The sequence below is a fragment of the Puma concolor genome, chromosome A1, assembly GCF_028749965.1.
Source record: "Puma concolor isolate L17-30 chromosome A1, mPumCon1.1.hap2, whole genome shotgun sequence".
NCBI lineage: Eukaryota > Metazoa > Chordata > Mammalia > Carnivora > Felidae > Puma > Puma concolor.
Window position 1 is genome coordinate 62,132,001 of NC_141667.1, and position 16,988 is coordinate 62,148,988.

The 16,988-nt window shown below is 38.0% G+C and overlaps 1 protein-coding gene across 3 annotated transcripts in view; it reads left to right on the forward strand.

Annotated features, from left to right (window-relative positions):
* RANBP17 (RAN binding protein 17) overlaps positions 1-16,988 on the forward strand; it is a 340,310-nt gene that overhangs the window by 292,141 nt on the left and 31,181 nt on the right. For all 3 annotated transcript variants that reach the window (XM_086714573.1, XM_025923706.2, XM_086714706.1), the window contains 2 exons: positions 3,049-3,263; positions 6,099-6,237. In XM_086714573.1, coding sequence (XP_086570699.1) covers positions 3,049-3,263; positions 6,099-6,237 — 354 coding nt within the window. The remainder of the gene's footprint in view (positions 1-3,048; positions 3,264-6,098; positions 6,238-16,988) is intronic.

Sequence of the window (16,988 nt, forward strand, 5' to 3'; positions counted from 1 at the left end):
AACAAAAAGGTTTCTCCAAAAGGGACAGAGAATAGAGGTTAAGAAAAGAGAACCCAAGCAATTAATATAAGCAAATGATAAGCTGAATTACCAGTATCTGGAGTCCTCTGTGCTTATTGTTCAGGTTTTTTTTTTCCCCTTATCATTTCGTGAGATTTCCTGCTGCAGCATGCACAAGAGTAAGAATGGCAGTGCTGTGGCACCTGTGCCTCCCACTGGAAGTTCCCCCCACTATTGCCCTCGGCCAGGTTATCCATCAATTCCCAGCATTCTTGTCCGGAGCCCCAGAGGAGCCTCCATACCCCTCTCTCCCAGGCCTAACGTTAAGAATGTACGGTATCTCATTCCCCTGCCCCCAATTATGGCATTTTAAGCTTGTTTTGGGGAGGGGGGGTGCAATCCAATTTCAGTAAGTACTGTTCAGTGACACATACTGAATAAAGCTGAGTCGGAGTGAGTAAATGACTTGGCCAAGCCTTCTCTTCCAGAGTCTTTCATAGCCACCATGGAATGCTGAGGTACCTGAGCACAGTGAGGTACAACTTTCTATTTCAAAAGTATTACTCGTTCTCCTTTTCAAAGGTCACAAGGCTACACTAATTAACTTGTTTAATTAAAATAAATTAACACAGATGTGTCTGACACAGGCCAAAAGACATGTATTTTAGGTTGCAACTTCAACACAGAGATGAAAGTTGTGATTCTAAATAAGTAATCCTTCTTGATGATAGGTTATCCAATCTCTAAATCAAAATTTTTGTACCATCACTGTTCTTGGTCTGCCCATTCCATCTTTGCTGTAGAATATAAGACCTTTACTTCTCCCATAAGGACATGAGCATAAAAAGACCCCAAAAGATGATCCAGTTTTCTCCCGTTGACCTGGGCCTTTCCAACAAACCCAAAATGTGTAGTCCACACATAACCCCCAGATTATCCTAGCTCCTTTCATCACATGTAAGCAGTGCTTTCCTTTTCCGAGGACAGAGAGGACAGGGGAATGTCTACCTTGGTTTATACTGAATTTGAGGCAAAGGTAAAAAGGCAGTGGTTGAGAACTGTCTTCTCCTGCAGCATCCTGCTTTTGCGGACCTCCATACCTGTGCGCATAATCTACCTAGCACACACTCCTCCCCCTCCAAGTCTTCCTGGAAAACCGGGCTTGATCCTTGAGAAATAGCCTATTCTGTGAAGCCTTTCCCCACTGACCTCCTGGCCAAGCAGAGTCAGTCTCTTCTTCTGTTCCCCTAACATTTTAACCCAATCTCTCTGTGTTTGTCACATTGTATGAAATCATTGATTTATAAATCTATTTCTCCCACCAGACTGAACTTCTTCAGAATAGAGATTTTATTTCCTTTGTTTATCCCAGCACCTCACACATAATAGCTGTTAAGTAAATGCTGTCATATTGAGTTGAATCTTTATGGAACTTACTCTCTAAATTAGGATGAGGTCATGAGAGAGGGTACGGGATTTGGTGTGGAGTAAATTCCAGGGTCTGTCTCACCCCTCTTACAGTACACACGTGGTTACTGTAATATACATATCAGTCAGGATTCAAACGGAAAAAACAAGCACTATGACACTGACAGAACAGGGAACTTGTTTTATGAATCAGACTTTGTACAGTCTTGGGCAAAGATGGGAAAATAGGTCAAAGGGGGGAATTGAAAATTCAGAAGAAAAACCACTAATCAGCCCTCCTGAAACAATGGCCTGGGTGGACAAGTTGGAGCTTGCAGGGAATTCTAGCAGCTGGAAGTGTCACTTCCAGCTGCTAGAATGGAACCATGAAAGGATGTGGGGTCAGAGGGAACTGGTGTAGGGTAGAAGTCAATGGAGAACGGCTGCCTTTGCATAGCTGCCAGCCTGGAAGTCTGCTGCAGAGTAGTTGGTGATGGGCTTGGAGTCATTCGTCAGCAGGACTGGTGGTTCTAGACACAGAGGAGGAAAGAACACGGACAAACTGAAACCCAGCGGCATTTCTACTGTTTTTTCTCACTCTGGTCACAGTGACCTTCACAAAAGCGTGGCTGCTACTTCACTTCCACCTTACAAATCTCACACAAATTTCTCTCTTGCCCAATTCTAGCCCACAACCATAAAGGGAAATGCATTCTGGGAAAGTTAGTTCTTGTGTAGCCAAATTGGCACAGTACAAAGCCACAACAATGCACCTCTACATTTTGTAAGTTGAATTTAGTTTCAATTTTAGCAGTACTCACTTAAATAGGAAAACACAGAGCTAAGAAACATGTAGGACTTTATAGTTTTTTTAAAGGCATTCTTGGGTATTGCCTAAAAACATGCCTTACTAGCACACATTTCAGAAACAAATTGTTGGTTATAAATGCTAACCGGTATTAAAATTTTTAAGGTGATTATATAAACATTTCTTTATCTTTTGATGGACAACATAGAATTTAAGTACAGTTTTAAAAATCATCTCTTGAGATCTTCTGAAAAATGACGGAAGGAAAAAGGAAGTAACATTTGTTATGTACTGTGCCGAGGATTTCTTGTGCGTCTTATTTCATTTAATTCATATACCAAACCTGCGAGGCTCCTAAAAGTGAAGTAACTCAAGATCAAATTCATGTAAAACTGCTGGAACTTCATCCCAGAATTTAGCGTAACTTATATCTCAGCCTAGGCTTTTTCTCTTGACTTAGTTGGTTGTTTACTCCTACGTTTCTAATGTCTTGTTGAAGAGGAGATAACACATATATTAAAATATGTAAAGTGAACTAATCTTAAGAGTGCAACTCAATGAATTTTTCCATATCTACCTGCATATTCGTATAATCACCACCTAGATAAAAACATAAAACTTTGCCAGTACCCTTGATTGGTTTTCCTTGGGCCGTTTGTGTTTCCCAGGTAAACTGCCTTAAATATTTGCATTTTTCGTTACACGGATGGTGTAATTCTTGGAACAATGCTAGGAGGAGGTGAACATTAGCGGTGAAGTGAAAATGTTAAATAATGTGCCTTGAATTACATCTACTTATATCACTTTCTCTGTCTGCTTTTACCCTAAAACAGGTAATCAGATCCTGTCCCTTGGGAGCCTCTCAAAAGATCAGATTTATCCAATGAAACTCAAGGGCATCTCCATCTGCTATTCAGCTCTGAAATCTGCCTTGTGTGGAAATTATGTCAGCTTTGGCGTCTTCAAGTTGTATGGGGACAACCATTTTGACAATGTACTCCAGGCCTTTGTCAAAATGCTGCTGTCAGTGTCCCACAGTGACTTGCTAGTAAGCAATCGTGCATCACGGGAGTCTTTGTGTGAAATGTGAAGTAACACCACCACAGGCTTGGAATGGTTACAGTGAAGCCCAGGGAGTTAGAATAGCACCAGAACATTGTTATGTTTTAGGACAGCATCTTGATTTAACTCGCAGAATTTGAACAACTATAGTGGCTGTGTTTCTATAATTAAATGTGCAGTTTTGAAAACTGCAGCTACCACCGTCTGATGGATCGGTCCTCCAGAGTGCTCCAGGTTCTGCATCTAGAGAAAATGTCATCAGCAATTTCAACTGATTGCTTACAACTATACTCATAATTCAAAACAGGTCTGTCTCTTGGAGCAGAAATGCAGGATCGGCTGCAGGATCTTCTCCTTCCTTCTTCCTTCCTCCTCCTATGCCCTCTACTTCCCCTACTGTTTGGCTTTCCTTTGCATGAAAATTCTGGTGTGGCGGAAGGAGTGCTGAAATCAAAGTTGAGCGTGTGGGTGCATAGTCTCAACTCTGCCACTCACTAGTCATTTACCTTGAATAAATCACCTTCTCTATTTCTCCAGGCTTTAATTTCCTCACCTTTAAAATGAGTAAATTAAACAAAGTGATCTCCAGGTCCCTTTTCAACTCTACCGTCTAGTTTCTATGATCTATGTCAGTGGTTTTCAAACTTTGAGGCCCATCAGAATCACCTAGGGTGCTTGTTGGAAATTTAAATTTCCAGGCTCCTCCACTGAGCTGTGTCATTATCACACTTTTTTTTAAACATCTCTGCTTGATTGCACAAAAGCTAATATATGCCCAATGTGGCTGCAGTAATTACTTCAATAACAGCCAAATTCATGCTCAGGTGTAGTTCAGGCTTTACCACCTGCTCCCTGCCAAAGTTGCAGCTAAGATCTAGGGGGCCTTTGGTCAGCCTGAGTCATCCTGGACAAGAATGGGCTAGTGGCACCCTCTTCCACTGTTCTAAGTCTTTATGGAACCACATCTCCAGCTAAAGTGGTTAAGCCTCAGTAGTAGAACAGAATGCTCATTGAAGGCTGCCTGTGTGACAGAAATTACAGACTAGAAACTTGACTCAGATCAACCATGCATTAACAGACACCTCACTGAGAAGACACTTCACTATAGTTGAGGTCCACCAAAAAAACTGATTGTAGCTCCAGGAATTTCTCTCATCTTTTTTCTAACAGGCAATCAAATCTCTAATTCACTAATTCTCAAAATTGAGGATGCATAGGATTCCCTTTATGTATGTAAAATGCATGTTTTAGGACCTCATTCCAGAGCTTTTCATTTAGTGAGTCTGGAGTGGGGATCAGGAAACTGCATTTTTAGCAAGCACCCCATGTGACCTCATGGAGGCGGCCTTAATCTCACTTTAATAAATACTACTCTGGTTTATTTCTCTTATGAGTGTTGTGCTTCTTTGGTATTGGCTTGAGTTTCATTTGAAGTTTTCCAGGGATCTTTCTCATGCACTTATCTTTTGCTCATAGTATATAGCAAATATTAAGCCATTGACCAAATTATGATTTAATTAGATGGAAAGGCACTCTGTAAGTACAACAGACCATGATGCCAAATCCTATTATAACAGCAAAAGCTTTGTGTTAAAAAAAAAAAAAAAGGCTGCCTTACCGCTAGTAATAACTGTTCAGAGTTACAATATCTCCATCCAGAAAATAATTGTCTTTTTTTTTTTTTTCAATTTAAATTTCAGTTAACATGAAGTGCAGTATTGGTTTCAGGAGTAGAATTCAGTGATTCATCACTTACATACAACAGCCAGTGCTCATCACTACAAATGCCCTCCTTAATACCCATCACCCATTTAACCCATCCCCCCCACCCACCTCCCTCCATCAACCCTCAGTTTTTTCTGTCTCTCTTGTGGTTTGTTTCCCTCCCTTGTCTTTTTCCTCCACTTCCCATAGATTTATCTGCTTCGTTTCTTAAATTCCACATATGAGTGAAATCCTATGGTATTTGTCTTTCTCTGATGGACTTATTTCACTTAGCATGATACATTCTAGCTCCATCTACGCCGTTGCAATTGGCAAGCTCTTACTCTTTTTGATGACTGAATAATATTCCTGTGTGTGTGTGTGTGTGTGTGTGTGTGTGTGTGTGTGTGTGTCTCCGTACCACATCTTTATCCATTCATCAGTCAGTGGACATTTGGGCTCTCTCCATAGTTTTGCTATTGTTGATAATGCTTCTATAAACATTGAAGTGCATGTACCCCTTCCAATCTGTATCTTTGTATCCTTTGGGTAAATACCGTATAGTGCAATTGCTGGATCATAGGGTAACTCTATTTTTAGTTGTTTTTTTTTCATATGAAATTTATTGTTAAATTAGTTTCCATACAACACCTAGTGTTCATCCCAACGGGTGCCCTCCTCAGTCCCGATCACCCACTTTACCCTCCCTCCCACCCCCCATCAACCCTCAGTTTATTCTCAATGTTTAAGAGTCTCTAATGGTTTGGCTCCCTCCCTCTCTAACTTTTTTTTTTTTTTGAGGAAGAATTCAGTCTTCTAAATTCCATACTACAGAATTTTATTTGCATTTAAGTGTTATCCATGTAAGGTAAAATTGAGGATACTTTCTGTGCTATATCTTCAAATTAGGATTTCTAGAGATCAAGAGATTCCTATTAGAACCCCCTTAAATACCGAATTGAGAATCATGTGTTTGTCATTTGTTCCATGTATTTATTTTATATATTTATATTTAGGTAGGTTTATATTTTCTAATATTATAAATGGCAGTTTCCACTAGCCCTTAACATGTCTTTTGCTTCCCAGTGGCTTGACACTTGGTATCTCTGTGTTTTAGCAATATCGGAAACTGAGCCAGTCTTACTATCCACTCCTGGAGTGTCTCACCCAGGACCACATGAGCTTCATCACCAACTTAGAGCCTCCTGTACTGCTGTATGTTCTCACATCTATCTCCGAGGGACTCACTACTCTTGGTAAGTATTGTGGAGAACATGATTTCCAGAGGAAAAACTTGATTGTGGTCTCTTAATGTATGTGCTTACTAAGATGATCATCCTACAGATAGGAAAAAATTATGTACCCAAACTAAGAGATTATTTCATAATTATTGCTTGCAAGTGAGAAAATGCCTTTTTGTATTTTGATGTACAGCTTAATTTTTAATCCGCTTAAAGGTATAATTTATACACATTGATTTTAAGTGAACAGTTAGTTGTTCAGTGACTATAACAAATATATATACACAGTCATGAACCATCACAACTGAGATATGGAACATTTTCTTCACCACAGAAAGCGCTCTAGTGTCCCCTTCTAATCAGTCCCTTCCCCCTCACCCCAGCCCCAAGGAACCACTGTCTACTTTCTTTCACTATAGTTTACCTTTTCCAGAATTTCATCTAAGCGGAATCCTGTGATGTATATACCTTTCTCTTTCGTTTAGCATAACGCCTTTGAGATTCTTCCATGCTGTTTTGAAAGTCAGTTTTTTCCTTTCTGTTGCTGAGTATTATTCCATTGTGTGGAATACTACAACTTATCTATTTATATATTCACCAGCTGATGGACTTTTGAGTTGTTTCCATTACTTGGTTGTTTTGTACAATGCTACTGTGAATGTACAAGTCTTTCTGTGGACAGGTAGTATTTCTCTTGGGGAAATAGCTAAGAGTGGGATTTTTGAGTTGTATGCTAAGTGTATTTTTAACATTATAAAAAAATTGTGACACTGTTTCCCAAAATGACTGTACCATTCTGCTCTCCCAGCAACGTTTGAGGGTTCCAGTTTCCCAGTAACCTCCCTAACACTTGGTATTGTCAGTCTTTTTAATCTTAGCCATCCTAGTGGGAGTTAAGACGAATCTCATGATGTTTTTAATATTTCTTTCACTACTGAATAGTGATTTGAACATCTTTTCATGCTTATGGGCCATTCACGTATCTTCTTAGTGAAGTATTTGTTTGAATCCTTTACCCATTTTTTTAAACTGGGTTATTTATCTTGTAAACATTTATTAAATATTCTGGATGCAGATCCTTTATCAGATATGTGTTTTGAAAATATTTTTTCAGGCTTGGCTTGTATTTTTATTTTCTAACAGTCTCATCTTATAAGAGCAAAGTTTTTTTAATCTTGAGGCAGTCCAATTTACTTATTTTTTCTCTTATGGTTCATGTCTTTTGGGTCCTATCCTAAGGAATCTTTGCTTAACCCAAGGCCAGACAGGTGGTTTTTATGTTTTCTTCAGAAGTTTTATAGTTTTTGATCTTATGTTTAGGTCTGTGAACCATTTCAACTAAACTTTTTATATATAATATTATGTATGAGACAAAAGCTGTTTTTTAGCATACAGTTATTCAATTGTTCTAGCACCTTTTGTTGAAGAATGTTCTTTCCTTATTGAATTACTTTGTGCCAATTCTATACTGTTCTGATTCTTAACTTTTGTCCTAACTTTCTGGTACATCTTGAAATCAGAGAGTATAGCCCTCTAATTTTGTTTTTCTCTATTTTTTTTAATGTTTATTTATATTGAGAGAGAGAGAGAGAGAGAGAACGGGAGAGAGAGAGCCAAAGAGAAAATCACAAGTAGGCACTCGGCTGTCAGTGCAGAGCCTGACATGGGACTAAATCCCACAGATTGTGAGATCATGACCTGAACTGAAATAAAGAGTCAGACACTTAACTGACTGAGCCACCCAGGTGCCTCTGTTTTTCTCTTTTAAAGTGGTCTTGACTATTCTGGGTCCTTTGTCTTTTTATATACACCTTAGTGTCAATTTGTCAGTTTCTCGTTAGAAAAAATAAATGAATAGGGGAATTTTCGTGGGGATTGCATTGAATCTCTAGCCCAATTTGGGGGCAGTTAACATATTAGCAATATTGAACTTTCAATTCCTGAAAATGGCATATCTGTCCATTTATTTAGGTCTTCCTTAATTTTTCTCAACAGCATTTTTGTAGCTTTAAATGTATGACTCTTGTACTTATTTTGTTATATTTATAACTACGTATTTTATATTTTTATGCTATTATACATGGTATTGAATTTTAATTTCCCATTGTTTTTGGCTACTGTGCAGAATTGCAGTTGATTTTTTTTGTATGTTCACCATATATCCTTCAACCTTACTAAACCCACCTATTAATTCTGGTAGTTTTTGTAGATGTCTTAAGATTTTCTGCATAGATGTACCTACAAATAAAGACAGTTTCATCTCTTCCTTTCCAGTCTGTATGGCTTTTTTTCCTTGCCTTATCACACTGGCTAGGGTCCACAAGACAATGTTGAGTAGAAGTAATGATAGCAAACATTTTTTTCCTTGTCTCCAAGGAAATGTCTCCATTCATTCTTTCACCATTCAGTTTAAAGTTAGCCATAGGTTTTTATATAGATGCTCTTTTATCTTGTTGAAAAAATTCCCTTATTTGTGGTTTTCTGAGAGTATTATCGTGAATTAATATTGAATTTTATCAAATTATTTATCTACATCTACTGAGATGATTATATGGCTTTGCTTTTTTAATACATTACATAATGTTAATCATCACATTGATGGGTATTTGAATGTAAAACCATCCTTGCATTCCACACTAGGTTGTAACACATCCTTCTTATATGGTATTGAAATCAACTTTCTAAAATTTTGATACAGATTTTTTACATCTATGTTCGTGACAGATATTGATGTGTTCTCAGTAGTTTTTCTATAGTTCTTCTTCCATATCTTGTACTCTTTGTTCTTCTGTGTCTTTGCCTTGTTTTAGTGTCAGTCTAATGCCATCATAAAATGACTTGAGGATTGTTTCCACCTCTCCTATTTTCTTAAAAAGTTTGTGGAGAATTGTTACTAGTTCTTACTTAAATGGTTATTAGATCTCCTTTAGTGAGGCCTTTAAGCCTAGATTTTTTATTGTTGTTAGTAAGTTTTTTTAACTACAAATTAAATTTTTTCATGGATACAGGACTATTCCACTTACTTATTAGATCTGGCATAGCATTTGGTAGTTTGTATCTTCAAAAGAATTTCTCCATTTCATCTGAAGTTCATCTGACATTGACATAAAATTGTTCATAATATCCCATTGTTATACAATATGATTTGAGCAAGGTCTGTAGTGATTCCCCTCTTCCATCCCTGAAATTGGCAATTTGTATCTTCTCTCTCTTTTTTTTCTCATTCTGGCTCTAGATTGATCAGTTTTATTGCACAGAACCAGCTTTCAGTTTTCATTGAATTCTCTTTTATTTTTCATCTTTTATTTCATTAATTTCATATATGGCCTTTATTATTTCCTTCCTTTAGTTTACTTTGCTTTTTCTTTTCTTAATTTTGTCAAGTAGATACTTAGATAACTGATTTTAGACCTTTCCTCTTTGCTAATATACACATTTAATGCTTTCATCTAAGCACTGCTATAGCTATTCCTCACAAAAATTTTATATATTTTGAGATTTTTTTTCTATTCAGTTCAAAAATATTTTCTAATTGTCCTGCTGAATTCTTCTTTTATCAGTGGATTGTTACTTAGAGGCACAGGGTTTTTAATTTCTGTATATTCACAGGTGTTCCTGATATCTGTTACTGATTCTAGTTTAATTCCATTGTGGTCATAGGAAATACTCAGTAATTTTTATAATCTTTATATTTATTGCATCCTTTTTATGTTCAAAATACGATGAATGTGCCATGGGCACTTGAAATGACTGTGCATTCCACTGTTGTTGGGAAGAATGTTCTATGGTGGTCTAATTGTTCAGATATTCTATATTGTTACCGGTTGTTTGTTTTCTACTTATTCTATGAACCACCAAGAGAGAAGTGCTGAAGTCTGACTATATAGATTTTTCCATTTCTCCTTTCAGTTCTATCAGTTTTTATATAAAGTATTTCAAAGCTTTGTTACTAGATACATAAATATTTAGGATTGTTATGTTCCTTTGGTCAATTTTCCCCTTTATCATTATGAAATGACCTTCTTTATCTCTTGCAATACTCTTTCTTTTTTTTTTTAATACTCTTTCTTCTGAAATCTACTTTGTCTGATATTACTAGCCTCTCCAGCTTTCTTTTGATTAGGTTGCCTCTTTTTCTATCATTTCCCTTTTAATCTTTCTGTGTCTTTATATTTAAAGTTGGTTTCTTGTAGACAGCAGGTATTTTCTATTGCTATTATAGCAAATTTGTACAAGCTTGGTGGCTTAAACTAATGTACATTTATTATCTTATGGTTCTTTAGATCATAAATGTGACATGGGTCTCACTGGGCTATAAAATGAAAGTGTCAGCAGAGCTGTGTTCCTTTCTAGGACCAAATCCATTTCCTTGCCTGTTCCAGTTTCTAGAGACCACCTAAATTCCTTGGCTCATGGCCCCCCTTCATCTTCAACACCAGCAAGATCGCATCTGTAACCATTCTTCTATAGATACATCTCCCTCTAAGTCTGACCTCTCCTGCTTCTCTCTTTTACTTTTAAGGACCTTTGGGATTACATTGGGCCTACCCAGATAATCCAAAATAATCTCCCTATGTTTCGCTCAACTAATTAGCAATCTTAGTCCACCTGCAGTCTTATTTATTCTTTGCTGTATAATCTAACACATTCACAGGTTCTGGGAATTAGCACATGAACGTATTTGCCAAACACACAGCTTATAGGTGGGTCATATTTTTATATCAAATCTCACTGTCTCTGCCTTCTAATTAGTGTTTCAACCATTTATATTTAATGTAACTACCAGTGTATTTGAGTTTAAATCTATAATATTGCTACTTGTTTTCTTTTTATTTTGTCTGAACTTTGTTTCTTTTTTCTTTTTTTCCTGCCTTCTTTTGGTTAGGATTAATTACATCTTTCTTATGAATCCATTTTATATCCCCTATGAGTTTATTAGCCAGACTTTTTTATTTTTAGTGGTACTCTAGGGTTTATAATCTACACCTTCAAATAATATCAGCACAGTTTGCCTTCAAATAATCACAGTCTACCTCTTTCCCTCTATCTCCATTCCTTCTGGAACTACACATGTGTTATATATCTCTGTTATTATTCGAAGACTGGATGGGAAGGACTCCTTTACAGATCTCCAGAACTGTCTCTTTGTATAGCTCCCACTCCCTGAAACTCTGTCCCATGAGTTCTAGCTGCCTCAGTCTCCCCAAATTCAAACTGTTTCTCTTCAACTCAGTGAGACTGCTTAGCTCCGTTTGGGTTCCCCCTTCCTGGTCTGTAGCCTGGAAACTACTTGGGGCAATAAGCTTGAGCAATCACATCATTTGTTTCCCTCCTCTCTGGTTTAATAGCCCTGTACTGCTTGTTGTGCAATAATTGAAAAATGTTGTTTCATATTTTTGTCCTGTTTTCTAGTTGTTTATGGCAGAAGGAAAAATTCTCATAGCAGTTAATCCTTCAAGGACAGAAACTGAAGCCTTGTCTTTTCTTATTACAGTTTGGCTTGACAGTCTTTTAACTCAACATCATAGTAATACTTGAAGATTTTAAATTAGTTGCAGGCGGCTATATTGCTCTCAAAGTGTGGTCTCAGGCCTGGAATCTGCATTTCAACAAGGCTCTCAAGGGAGTCTTGATGAAGTGGCATTAGGGAGGGAGTACTGAGCTTGGATGTAAGTCCTGGTGCTACCACTTATTAAGTGTATGTTTATGGACATGTACTCTGTGCCTGATGCTGTCATAGGTGTTTTCAGGTGGGTACTTCAGCCTTGTCATTCTCAGAACCACTGTGCCTACCAAAACTGGGTTACATACTCTGTGTGTCCTTATTTCCTACCTGATTGCAGTTTTCTGAAGCACAGAAACAGTGTCTTGAGGCACCACTTTATTCCCAGTGCCTAGCATATAGTAAGTGCTCAGTAAATATTTATTGATTAAGTTAATTGAGTAATGTTATTTTCATTATATTTCATTATACAGATGAGTAAGCTGTGGCTCAGGGAGGTCAAACAACTTGCAGAAGGTCACACAACCAATAAGTGCCTGATCTAGGAGTCTTTCTGACTCGAAAACCCATTCCTCTTCGCCTCACCACCCTGCCCTAGATCTATCTAATCTTCAAGAAAAAGGACTATCAAAAGTACCCACTTGGGTTTCTCCTTTGCCAACAATAATAGATCTGCAAAGAGGCATTTATAGTTATCGTTTGGGTTACAAGCAGGCTTCAGTTCTACTTTAGCCTCTGGAAAAACTGAGACGGAAGCACAAAAAAAAAATTGAATCAGTGATAGGGTAGTAACTCACCTAATATACTTAACATGATATTAACAATTTTTGGTTATCCTCATTCATCAGCATTTTTAGTTTCAGGCAAGCTGTAATGTGGGGAAAGAGAAAGGTGAATGAGAAAAGTGACTATATTTTCTTTTTATTTTTTTTTTAAGTTTATTTTAAGAGAGACAGAGACGGCGTGAGTAAGGGAGAGGGAGAGAGAGAAGAAGCCTGACCCAGGGCTCACACTCACAAAACTGTGAGATCATGACCTGAGCTGAAACCAAGAGTCAGATGCTTAACCAAATGAGCCACCCAGGTGCCCCTATTTTCTATCTTTTTATTACCCAGCCACCATCACCCCCCACCACACTCTTACATATAGAAACCATTCTCTTACATATAGAGACCAAGTGCAGAACTTACAAAAAGCTGCTCTTAATAATAGTGACACTCAAGTCATTCATTCAGTAAGTACCAATCATGCACATACTATGTACTTGGCAGTACTAAAGGGAACAAAACAGAGAAGGTCCCTGCTGATGTGAAGCTTTTACTCTAGAGGGAAAAGATAATAAATAAATGACCACACACACACACACACACACACACACACACACACAAACACGCACGCGCACACACACACACACAAGAAAAAGTCAAGTCATTGCAAGTGCTAAACAAAGACTTAAAATGGGATAATGACTAGAGAATGATCAAGTGTGGCTTCTTTAGAAGTGATCAGCGAAGGCCTCTGAAGATTAGCTGGGGCAGCAGTGATGGTCATTCCAGGAAGTAAAAGATAGCACAAAAGGCAAAAACAAATTGTGAGGGCAAGTGAAAATTTGAACCAACTGGAAGCCACCAGACCTTTCCTCATCAAGGCCACTATTAATAAAATGTTCATTATGAATAGAATATGTTGTTATTTTGAACACATTCTTGAATTAGATTAAGTGGTATGAATATAACATGGAAATAAGACATTCAGGAAATATTTAGAAACTTAGAGACCTTGTACACTAGTTTCTCCCACCAAAAACATGCCAAAAGTAGAAGACAGCTAGCTATGAGTTTGCCAAACAAAATGATGGGCTTTGTATTTAAGAGACTGAAACCGCCAGGAAAACAGATGGAAAGTGAAAAGGGGGAAGCCTACTGTGTGTTGAGCACTATGTTAATCTTTACACACTTTACTAATTTCTCACAAGACCTTGCAAAGTAGGTGGTATTGAGCACATTTTACAGAGTTGCAAATTAAAGCTCCATGAAGTTAAACATCTAGAAAGTACAGATTCAAATCCAGAGCCACCTATTTCCAAAACTGTGCACCACCCAGACAGGCCTTTCGTTTCTGAAATTGCCTTTCACACTGAATTTTTCTAAGACCTCCTTCCTCTCTTCTGCCATGGTGAGAAATTTTGAGCCAAAGCCAAATTTTAGCTCAGCCCCATTATTATTCTCCTGACTCAGTCAAGCAACTCTTTCCTATACAGTTAACTTTTCAGAACAGTTTTCCATGATGGGTCCTAGTGAACAGGAGGCTTATTAATGATGCACGTGCTTCCTGTGGAGACCGGTTGCAGGAGAAAAGGAGCATTTGGTTTTAATGCCAAACAACAAGTTGCTAGAGAGAACAAAGTGACCATTCGACTTAAATATTGTGTCTAAAATTGTCTACATTGCAGTCCGACTTCAGCTCAGGTCATGATCTCAGGGCTCATGAGTTCAAGCCCCACGTCAGGCTCTGTGCTGACAGCTCAGAGCCTGGAGCCTGCTTCGTATTCTGGGTCTCCCTCCCTCTCTCTCTCTCTCTGCCCCTCTCCTGCTCATGCTGTCTCTCTCTGTCTCTCAAAAATAAATAAACATTAAAAAAAATTTTTTTTAATTGTCTACATTGCAGATAAATCCTTTTTTTTTTTTTGGTCATTTTTTTTTAATGTTTACTTATTTTTGAGAGAGAGAGAGAGCGCGCGCGTGCGCGCGCGCGCGAGCAAGCGGGGGAGGGGCAAAGAGAGATGGAGACACAATCCCAAGCAAGCTCCAGGCTCTGAGCTGTCAGCACAGAGCCTGATGTGGCGCTCGAACCCATGAACCATGAGATCATGACCTCAGCCGAAGTCAGATGTTCAACAGGCTGAGCCATTCAGGTGCCCCGAATGAATCCTTTTTTAAAAGATTCTGAATACTGGGACTCCTGGGTGGCTAATTCGGTTAAGTGTCAGACTTCGGCTCAGGTCCTGATCTTGCGGTTTGTGAGTTCAAGCCCTCCATCAGGCTTGCTGCTGTCAGGGCAGAGCCTACTTCAGATCCTCTGCCCCCCTCTCTCTCACGCCCCGACTTGTGCTCTCTCAAAAAAATAAATAAAACATTTTAAAAAATTTAACAATTCTGAATACCAAGAACCAGGACAAAATATGAAAATTCATGACTTCTGCCCATCCTTTTATGTCAGGAGAGTTTCATTATTTGAATCTTACATAATAGTTTGAGCTGCAAATAAAGAAAACCAATAATAATACATAGTCCTTAGCACTATTCATTCTGTTTTTGATCAAACGGCCCTTGATCCTTATGATTCTACACCTTTCAATCTACCCTAAAATAACATTTATCCATTTCAAAGTCCCCAACCATAAATCAGCCATAATGGAATCTCTTCTTCTTGCTTTTATTGCAAGGATATATGTTCCAACCTTCATGTCTAAAGTGTTTACCTGGCTTTTTCATAGCTGACTCAGTAGAGTGGAACCTTTTAATGCAACCTGCATGGCATGCGGTCACCAAATCTATGTGAAGTCTTTATAATTTTTGTATGATTGATAGCATATTGCTCTTTACTGGTGAGGGAAACCATATCTATTTCCTGCTCGCTTCCTTTTGTAGATATTAAGTTACTTAATCCATTTACTTTCATGATTGGGACTTCAAAAGTAGAAATGTGAAGGAAAAGAGAAAAGCAACCGAGCTCAACCAGTCTGTACCTGATTCTTAGGCCTAGATCTTTTCCACTACATTATACTACCTCCTGGAATTATAAAATCTAATCTTCCTTTTCTGCACAGCAACCCAGATAGTGGGGAGAGATAAACGATTAATCCATCAATCAAATGCCCTGATTTTGGGAGAAAAAGAGCCCCTTTCTTAAGAGGAAAATATAGTGCCACAATTTGCTTGTATATATAGCTTCCATAGCGCTATGGTTTCCCTAAACTATTGTCCGTTCCCATCTTGTAGACCTTCATTCAACCCCTACTGATCCTGCACCAACTACTATTATCCTCTATTTTATTTTTTCATTTTTTTATTTACTTTTAAAGTTTATTAATTTACTTTGAGAAAGAGACAGGGAGGGAGGGGCAGAAAGAGAGGGAGAGAGAGAATCCCAAGCAGGCTCTATGCTGACAGCACAGGGCCTGACACAGGACTAAATCTCATAAACCTGTGAGATCATGACCTGAGCCAAAATCAAGAGTTGGACACTTAACTGACTGAGCCACCCAGGCGCCCCTGTTATCCTCTGTTTTAAATGCATTTATCTATCTGTATGTCAGAACTTTCCACCAAGCCTACCTCTTTCTATTTCTTATGCCATTTCTCTACAAAACAATTTGTATGAAAGAGTTTGTAAACTGTGGTGTTCTATTGTTCTAGGTATTATTACTAAATACAACTCAAGACCTATAAAACCTTCCTCAGACTTGCTTTGCCTACTAACATTGCACCTCTAATCTAGGAAAGGCACGTGTGTCTCAAAACCTCAAGAGATTCATAAAATGAGTAAGAAATTAATGACTGCCTTAGGAAGTTTATAATCTGCTGGTTCCCAGCCCTACTCTCCCTGTCTGCTTTCCTCATCTGCATTTACCATTTTTGCCATTTTTGAATGTTTTTAACTGTTCCTCTTGTCACTTCTGTTACTGATCATAAGCTCCCCCAGGATCGTGTCCGTACATTATTACCTTTGGCCAAAAAATCTGGGCAGTGTCATTCTATGAATCAGAACCATGAACTTTGTTGGATAAGCTCTTTATCTCCGAAATTCATTTTTCTTACTGAAAAATGCAAATAACAACACCTACTATATACAAAGTAATTGTTAGAAGTAAGTGAATAATAACCCTAATGTACAAAGTAGATAGTCAATAAATGGTTGCTACATCATGTCACTTGCTTGCTTTAAAAAAGAAGCCTTTAATAACACCTCTGTTGTCTTTCAAATTAAATGTACTGTCCCAGCTCACTATTGGATGCCCTCAAGGAAGACACCAACCTACTTTGTCAGCCTTCTCTCTTATGACTCCCTATATATTCTTTCACTCATCCCAAAAGTCCTACTCCCTGAATACACCCTCCTCTTTTCAACACGAGGGCATACTGGTAGTAATTGTCATCTTTTGAATCCATTGTGTTTTAAGAAAGTGTTTGATGGTTACATGTATTTTTGCTTAAAACCTGATTTTGTTTAATGCATATTAATTTTCATGGTTAAAAGTATA